An 8,947-nucleotide genomic window follows, 5' to 3' on the forward strand; every position below is an offset into this window, starting at 1 on the left:
GGATGCATTTCAAAGTTTCTCCAGCAATTGGATGGGGGGGAGCTGGGCCCAATGTGAAATCATAGAGGTCAAAGGTGGGTCTCCCTCCCTTGTGAGAAAGTGGTGAATCAGGACGGTTTATCAAACGATCATTTTCTTTTGAAACTGGGAGGCAGCGGCTGGGACAATTCTGCAGATGTGCTTGATGAGTTCGGGACAAAAATGGGCCGCCTCCTCCCCCCCTCCCCCCTTTAAGGTCTCCCATCAGGGGTTGCTTCTCCCTCCACTGCTTCCAGGACCCTCCCCTCCCTTCTTCAGTGGTCAGCTGAGACCCCCACCCACTGATCGCCTTTGTATTCCTGGCCTTTGGACACACTGACAGGGCCCTTTATGAGACCCCAATCAAGACCCCCATGTCACAGGTACCTAGTAGAGATACCAGACCCTTTTCAAATGAGGAACAACAAGGAAAATATGCTGGCCCATTGTCCGAGCACTGCACCAAGGGAGATGAAAGGGACAGGCTGCTCCCTCTCCGCAGACCGCCTGCCAATCAACCCCAGTTATTAAGGTCACGATGTGGAAATTCTTTTGACCTACACCTAATCAAAGATGCACCAGGGCCTTTTGAGACAACAGAGGGAAGGTGGGAGGGCAGGCATCCCCCTGGCTCTCCCCACCCATAAATACAGTGAAGCTTCCAAAGAGAATTTAGTAGGAGTTATCCCAGTTAAGGCACAGCACACTTGCCCCAAGTACCGCTGGGGCACCTGAGCTAGCCTCCATGCTGGCATCTAGCCTCATGAGAGCTTAAATTAAAAGCTTTCCTCATGGAAAAGTTATAGACCAAGCAACACCAGCAGTAGCTCAGAAATCACCATCGAGGACCCTGTGTGATAAGTACTAAGCATCCTCTTTCCCATTCCCGATAGCTTTGGTTTGCACAGGCTGTGGGCTTCACAGAAGGTGCTCAGCACCATCCAACACTGGGCCCCGAAGGAGGAAAACTCAGCGGGCTAGAACCTATGAACCTCCAAAAGCTGAAGCACCTGGAGGAGTGGATGGATGCCAGCAGTGCAGAGCAGACATTCTGAATCCCCCTTGCATTATACAGGATGAAGATACCAAGATGATTTTGATGATGATAGTTCTTAAGACGATGTAGAAATCCCTGAGAGGAGTTAGGACCCACCTGCAGTGACAGAGCAATCAGATGGGTGCTACAAAAGAGGATCAGAGAAGCACATCCCACCACACGAGTTACAGAGCCCTTGGAATATGGAAAAGATGCCTGGTCCCTGAAAAGTTGTTCTGCATCACTCACTGGATGACAGTCATCCCCATACACTCGGTAACAGAACAGTTAGACAGGATACTTCAACCTGACAACAGCGACACGAGTGAAGTCTGTGGTAGTTCACACAAAAGGGCAAATAATCCAAACCCCAGAACAGAAACATTTTTCAGCATATCCAGGAGGATTCTGCACGTGCATGATTCTGAACTAAGCCCTCCAAAAGAGCCACTTGGTATAAGTCACGGCCACCACCAAACTCTGGCACCCCCCTTTCTGCATCATATCTACCAACATGCAGGGAATACCCTTCCTGATCCCACTGCCAGTTTGCTGCTCTCGTCCTGTTGGCATCCTTCAAAGCTCACCTGGATCATGGTCTTAGTGAAAGGCAAGCAAATTTAGGGTGGTGGTAGAGTGAAGACATGAACAACGCACCAGCCACGGCAACCAAGCTGCAGGTTTTGTTACACTAGACACTTTGCTCATGTGTTGGCTCTTTTTCCTCTGCTTTCTATCCACTTTTAGGCCATGAAAGACACCAGTGCTACTCAGAGTCCCCAACTCCCTCCAGAGAGACCACAGAAGACAACGGCCTACCAGTGGTGACCAAAAGATTCCAGAAGAGCTTTGGGACAAAGCCGCATGCGTTCACATAAATCCGACTATACTGCTTCTCCGCTGGAAGTCGCTGCCCTTCCTAAAACTTGGCTCTTACACAATTGTTGAAGCAGGTGGAAGACAGTTTTTTCTTCTTGATGTTAAATCAACTAGCTCCTATACCAGAAATTACTTAGCTACAGCAAGACATGGCCTGGTTCAGGTTGTTGTAAGCCAAGATCCAACTGATTCAAAGCAGCTATCTCCTCTACTGTTACAGTGAGGTGCAGTGCTCAGAGCAGACATGGCTTTAGCACTGAAGGCAGGTGAGTTTCTTACTTCACAGGGCAATATCCTCCACTATCGCCCTCCTTTCAAATGCCAATGGTAGGCTGAGGACCAGCCTCCCGCAGTTCTCAGAGTGAATCAACACTCCTTTAGAGGGCCTAGGCTGCTATCTTAGGACACTACAGCTCTGCTTCCCACCTCGGGGCATGAGCTCGCATCCTCTGAGTGACACCTCCGGCCTCATCTGGGAGGAGTAACAGGGGAAGCTGAGCCTGCTTAGAGGCATCTGCACCTGGGGCTCTCACCGTGCAAGAGAAGTCCATCCCTCTCTGTTCCTCCCCACCCCTAGTAGCAGCCCTTTGAAAGGTAGGGGAGGGAACAGACACCACTCTAATTGTAGGAGTGAAACCTGGCATCCTCCTGCCCATCTACCTTTGCACTCCGTGTCTGATTCTCTTTGAACCTCTGGTACAGCTTGTCAGGTCGCTGCCCTCCCGAGAGATCAGAAAAAATAAAGTACGGCAGTGATTACTATTGTACACTGATTTGCAAGCTAGAAAAAGAGAGAAAAAGAGAGAGAACAGCCTCCATGTGTCAGACCATGAAAGGGCTGCGACTGAAGCCTCCTGAAAAACAAACCCTTAATTTAAATGTTAATGAAAGTGCTGAAGAGACATCAGAGGCTTTAGTTTCTCTACAAGGAGCAGAATCACCAGGTCTAGAATTTATGGCCCCCTTCACCTCCCCTCTCCCCTTCTCTGCTCCATCAGCCAGAGAAGTTAGGAGAAAAAAAAAAAAAAAACACCCTAATTTTAACATTAACTCCACACTTCCACCTTGGGATGCAATTGCTAAATTATCTGTTGGCAGGACAGTGATCAAAGGTGGAAAAACAAAGGCACACTGCACAGCCGAGCAAAGGTAAACAGCAGCCAAGGTCTGGTGAAGTTACCTTCTCCCCCTGCGAATTTAAAAAGCAAAGAGAAAATGATCACAAACTGGAAATAGAAACCTCAAACCATAAGGCTACCAGCCCCCTCAACTAATTTTCTTCTGTCTCATCGATTAAACAGACATGGATTCTCCTGTGCAAACCAAGCAGCACAAGAAAGATGCTTCCCCCAAGCTTTCCAAAACAGACTGTCTCCTTCAGCAAAGGGAAAGATGAGGAAAAAACTGCAGGGGAAAGAAAAAAAAAAAATCAATATGCAACAGAGCTCCACAGGATTAGAAACAGATGTCTCAGTTCTCACTCGGTTAGCTTCTGCCCCCCAAAACCTGCTCACCTGCCCACCACCACTAGCGAGCCAATTCACACAGTCACAGAAAACACACACATGAGAGTACTGGCCACAAGTGACAGAAGGGGACAGAGTCATCAGTCGTGTGAGCTTTAGAGGGCAAAGGAAAGAAACTGAAGTGAAGAAAGGTGCATGGCAGTTTCTCAGCCCTTAGAAATGTTTGCTTCTAGAGGAGAGGGAGAAGGGACATGCACGTTCCTGTGTTCAGCCATGTGAAGAAGACCCAATAGAGGCATTATCACACAATTAAAGAAGGTAAAATAAAGTCGTCTTCCTCCCAACATCAAGGGAACAGTCAGGATACATGGATAAGACACAGGTGTCATTGTAGCTCCAGAGGGGAGAAACTGATACTTATTTCCTGCTCTTCAGCTTTGGGGTGAAAGAGCACCAAGTCCGTTATGACTATTGCGTGTATCTAAAAACCCACATCCCAATCGCTCTCCGAGGTCAGCAAGAGATGGTAGTTAACGCCATCGCTGACTCCGCAAGGCCACCCTGGGATCTCACAGTTGAGCAGGTTCTTCCTGCCCCTGCGTAAGAAACAGCTGCAGGTCAGAGTCCCCTCTCAATTATTCAAACGGACCAGGCTCTGCAGCGATCCCCAAGGACAGCAGAGCGATTGCCACCTGCTCTTGTGCTGGCAGTGCACAAACCAGAATAAAACCCAGTGACTCGTCCCAGGTCCTAGCAGACTCGGAGAGGTTAACTGCACAAGGCCATGTCAAAACAGCACCACTACAGCTCATCCTGATACGCAGCAGGGGATGTCTGCTGATAAAAGTGAAGCAAGAAGTTGGGCGGGGGGGGTGGAACATCATCAAACATTTTAACTGCTGCACGTTAGGGCTTCCAGTGCACAGTTCAAACTACAGCAAAGTCGCTTTGACTCAAGTGGGTTGTTTTGCTCTAATGCAATCTGTGAGGTCAGATCTTTTCACAAAAACTTCCCAGATAACCATTAAAAAGAAGCCCTCAAAATTAATCATTTTGATTGTTCCCAATGGAAGAGAGGTCCATTCAGTCAAGGGGCCTGTCAGTAACCCTTTTCTTCCTTCCTTTCCCCAGCAAGTTTTGGGTATGTTTTATAATTTGTCTGAGGTTGTCTACAGGGGCAGAGGTCTCCCCAGATATTAATTCCCCATAATATTCCATGGGAGAGGCGATTAGGTTAACAGAAATTCAAATTAGCATGTTAAAATAGAGGAGTCAGGCCTCAACTACAACACTGCATAAACAGAAGAGACAGAGCAAGCCTGGCTTTTAAAATTTAAATTTTAAATACTATCATTTCCCTTCATATTAAACATGCAATGCAGATGCTATTCTTGGGTACCACCTTTCTTCCTCTCCGGGATAAACCCCCACTTCACCAGGGCAGAATTCCCAAGGACAGGTCATGTACTGCAGCAGACCAATGACACAGGTGGAAAAGGAGGGACCGTCTTTTGGGCTTCCACTCCCAAAGGACACCTTTGCCACAACAAGGCGCATCGTGGTCGCATGGCATCGTCCAAATTGCACCAAAGGTTTCCTAGCTCTGTCTATAGTTGCAGATCGAAAACCATTTTTGTGCCTCCATCATCTCTTTTCTTGGTTTAAAATCTGACACGCTTTGAGGACAAGGGAAGACTAGATCTCACGATAAGTATTTTACAATATAGCAACTGCCAGTGACCAGGCCCAGCAGGAGAAGCCAGCTTAGATTTGAATACCTTTTTTAAACCACCACCAAAGAATTTCTGAATCCAAAATTAATGATGACTTTAACATCATGGTCCACTTTTTTTACCCCCTCCGGTTTACAAGCTTCTCTATCATTAGGGGAAAAAACCAACAAATTTTCCCCTAAATAAGGGAACATTTTAGTAGTACAACATATATCATAAGCCTTATGTTTCTGCAGCCATAAATGCCAGGCAATTGGGCCTCATTTTCTCCATAAACCTATCCCTTAAGTTAAATGGTGTGCAGTGGTCACTTCTCTTCCCTGGCTACTGCCACCTCAGGGAATCACAAAGCATGAAGGTGCCACTATTCCACTAGAAACCCCTGGGTTTGCCTCACTTTGCACACTTGAATTGGTCCGCTGCACTCAGGCTTGCCCTGGTCCCTGAGCACACATAAGTCACCGCGGTAAGCACCAGTAAATGAAAGTTTAACATCTGCATGATGCAGAGTTCAAAAGGCAAATGAACTCAGGGGGAAGGGGACTGCAAGCAGCTAAGAAATGTGGTTTATGGTACACAACCCCTCTGCAAATACAGCATTTTAGTAATCCGTGGAGAAGGGCAGCTTTTAAAACAGTTGCCAGAGAAAGCTGAGGCACCCTTATTTTAAGTATCCTATTTTAAGGGCGCTCTGAGTCTCTTCTCCAGTCCCTGACGTGACAGGCAATGTGGGACCTGCTGTCCCAAGCACACCGACCAGCACAGCTATGCAGAAGATGTGCTGAAAACCCAGAAGGAACACTATGCCCTCCCCATCCCCACTGCCCTGCAGGGCACTGCCAGGAATCCCCAAAGCAATGAAGCTCCAATAACACAAACGGATGTGAAGGCACATCCATGACTGAAAAGGTCGAAGCACAGTTGTCCCTTGCACAGTAAGAGGGGAAGATCCAGCACTCTTGGTACCCCTTTTGCCCTACTTAATCTTCCTTACGAGCATCACGCTGTTTGCAGACCCTCTGAGCATCCAGCCCAGCATCACTACACCAAGAGCAAGGAAGCCTCCTTCCTAGCTCAGCAATCTGCAGGAGGATCTCTGACACAACCCAGGAAAACTGCAGACAAATCAAAGCAGAATACCCAAGAGATGCCTGAAGCCAAAGAAGCCACACTTCAAGAGCACAAGTCCCTCATAGCAGGACTACAGCAGGCACAGCAGAAAGCTCAGCTGTGGGTCAGGAGCGCGTGGGATATTTTCTAAGGAAGCTTCACACAGAGGAAGATATCCCTGAAAAGCAGGAAGCAAAGTTTCAGCCCTGCTCGTTAACAGTTGAGGTTCAAAAAGCATACAATGCCGACTGCTCTAGAGACTTACTTCTGGCAAACCTCCGGGTCAGGAAACTGCAGCCTTTCCAAAGTACTTTTGACTGGCTAGAGCTGGAAGAGCCCTCCCTGCTCCTACCCACTGTACACAACTCGTTTGAGCTGTTCCCAAGCTCTGTGTCCATAGCAGAGACAGAAGGTGTGTTCCCAGCAGTGACGGGCCAAAACACTGAGGTGGCTGGAGTCGGATTCTGTGGCAGTTCTACACCAGCAGAACTACCCCTTCTTATGGAGGAGCTCTCAGTTTACACTAGCACAAGTGAGAAGGGAGAATCGGGAGGGCACATCAAATGTTTAGGAGGAAGTAGAGGTTATAGGCCACGTTCAGCCTCACTGAGGAACAAATGTATACAAGCTCTAGTGAGAAGGATGCGGATGGCAAGGGAGGAAAAGCTTCACACACAAGCGCATAGGGAATGCATACGGGTGAAATATGGGCTCTTGCAAATAAAACAGAAACCGCAGAGCTCCCCAAAGCAGCCCTTGCTAGAAATCAGATATTATCTTTTTGATACTCACCCTCATTAGACAGCAAGCAATAAAACCTATTAGTGAAAAATTCATCTCCCCTGCCCCTTGCCCTGGCCCTCCCCCACCACATGCCCTCCTGCTCTGATCCTCTCTCTCTTCTAGGATGGCTGCGATTTGTTCTGAGAAGCGACAGGTTTATACGTTAGCCGACACCTTCTCTCTGTGGAATTTTAATTAACTTCTCCCATCGTCAATATGTTAAGGAGCAGGGTTCCCATTATACAAGGTCAGCAGCGTGTTTCAGGCCCTGCTATATCAGCCGTCAAATTGAAGAATTAATGACGTGGCTAATTGGCTCTAATTCTCCACACCCCCCCTTCCCCAAAATATGGAGGGGTAAGGGGGGGTGGGGGCGGTAGGCCAGGCTAGCGGGGGAGGCTGGTACAGTCCACAGTCTCATAAAAAAAAATGAGCCCACAATTTAAACCCACTTGTTCACGGGTAGCTGTTCTACCACCTCCCATTTATCACTCTGCAGGGAAGAAAGGGGGGGATGGGGAGACAGTGGGTAAATATTGTGACAGAGAGTGTGCACAAGCGTGCGCACCAGGGAGAGGAACACTGTCCTGACAAGAGGCCACCTCCGCAGGTCATCACTTAGGAGTAGGAAGCAGCATGCCACTGGGCTCTAACCAGCCATGGCACTACAGCCGGAGCCTGTCTGCTAGAGAAGGGGCCCTTGCAGATCAGAAGACAGCAAAGGGCTTCTAACATCTTACAGCAGCATTAATGCACACAGCACTTCTTCAAACACACTAGCTGCCTCAAACACTCGGAGCAACGGCGTGAGGGAAGAGCAAAATCATAGCAGGCCTCGAGGGTCATTTCCCTGATAATGCCATTAGCTCTGTACCACTAAGTTTCTGATGTCTGAAAAACAAGCTTGGATATCCAGTGAGGAGAGCAGTTGTGGGGAGTATTTTGGTTTTGCACAAGCTTAAAATTCACTAGTTGCGGATATCACATGGACAGCAGCGACAGCTCTTCTTCCCCCACTCCCTTGAAGAAGCTGAGGAAGAATCTCTCGCATGCAGAAGACCAGCTTAACAGTGCAAGAGACAGATCGTTGCTGGCTGGTGGAAGATTAACAGTAAGCATTCAAGTTCCTCAGATTTTCACTTCCTCTAGAACAGGAGACTTTGAAAGACACTCTGGAAGACACTTGTGTAGGGTACTGTCCTTGCCTCCCATGTTGAAGCTGTAGTTGTAGCATTACACCTGCACTACAAGCACAGGGCTACAGGGAGAAGAGGCTGGAAAGCCTCATCCCTGAACTCCACTTCCATCTTTTCCAGTCCAGCATGTTGAATTTACCAAGAAAACAGAACTCCAACCACCACACACAGCTCCAAGCTAGCTCCCCAAGCAAAAAAGCAGAGACCTTTTTGCTTGGCATCTCTTCCGCCAGAGAAGGAGAAAACAAATCGGCATCTTTTTACTACAGAAAACCTCAAGAGGATCCAGCTCATTGCTCCTAATTAGCAAGCCAGAATATGTCTTTGCTCTGCAAAGTAAGAATGAACAGGTCCCACTTGAGACAGTAACAGGAACGCAGAGCCATCCTCACAACCACTCCGCTGTTCCAGGAACAAAGACCGCACTCCCTTCCCTGAGCTCCTGCTGCAGGAACAAGCACCTGATCAGCCTCCACCCACATCAAGTCCCTGAAGCGTCACACTGGTGCCTCGGGGAGATTTGTGGACACAGAGCCTGTTCAACTCTTCTCTTGGTTGGAAATAGGGAATAAAGAGATCTCGGTTACCTTAGTAATGGGCTGATAGCAATGGACCACACTCGATCCTCTGTCTGCACTGTATGTAGACACTGCCCGACTCTGCCCGCGGACAGGGACCAAACCTAAGGAGAGAGATGCACGTTATGCCACATCATAGAATCATAGA

General features: G+C 48.2%; 1 protein-coding gene across 1 annotated transcript in view; it reads right to left on the minus strand.

The window, feature by feature from the left end:
* The window catches only part of FBXW4 (F-box and WD repeat domain containing 4), a gene marked incomplete at its 5' end in the record, with an annotated part of 43,609 nt that extends 34,706 nt beyond the window's left edge, over positions 1–8,903 (minus strand). The window contains one exon of the mRNA XM_010161774.1: positions 8,809–8,903. Within this exon, the coding sequence (XP_010160076.1) occupies positions 8,809–8,903 (95 nt within the window). The remainder of the gene's footprint in view (positions 1–8,808) is intronic.
* Positions 8,904–8,947: the final 44 nt, after the last annotated feature.

This window comes from Eurypyga helias, unplaced genomic scaffold, assembly GCF_000690775.1.
Source record: "Eurypyga helias isolate BGI_N326 unplaced genomic scaffold, ASM69077v1 scaffold39821, whole genome shotgun sequence".
NCBI lineage: Eukaryota > Metazoa > Chordata > Aves > Eurypygiformes > Eurypygidae > Eurypyga > Eurypyga helias.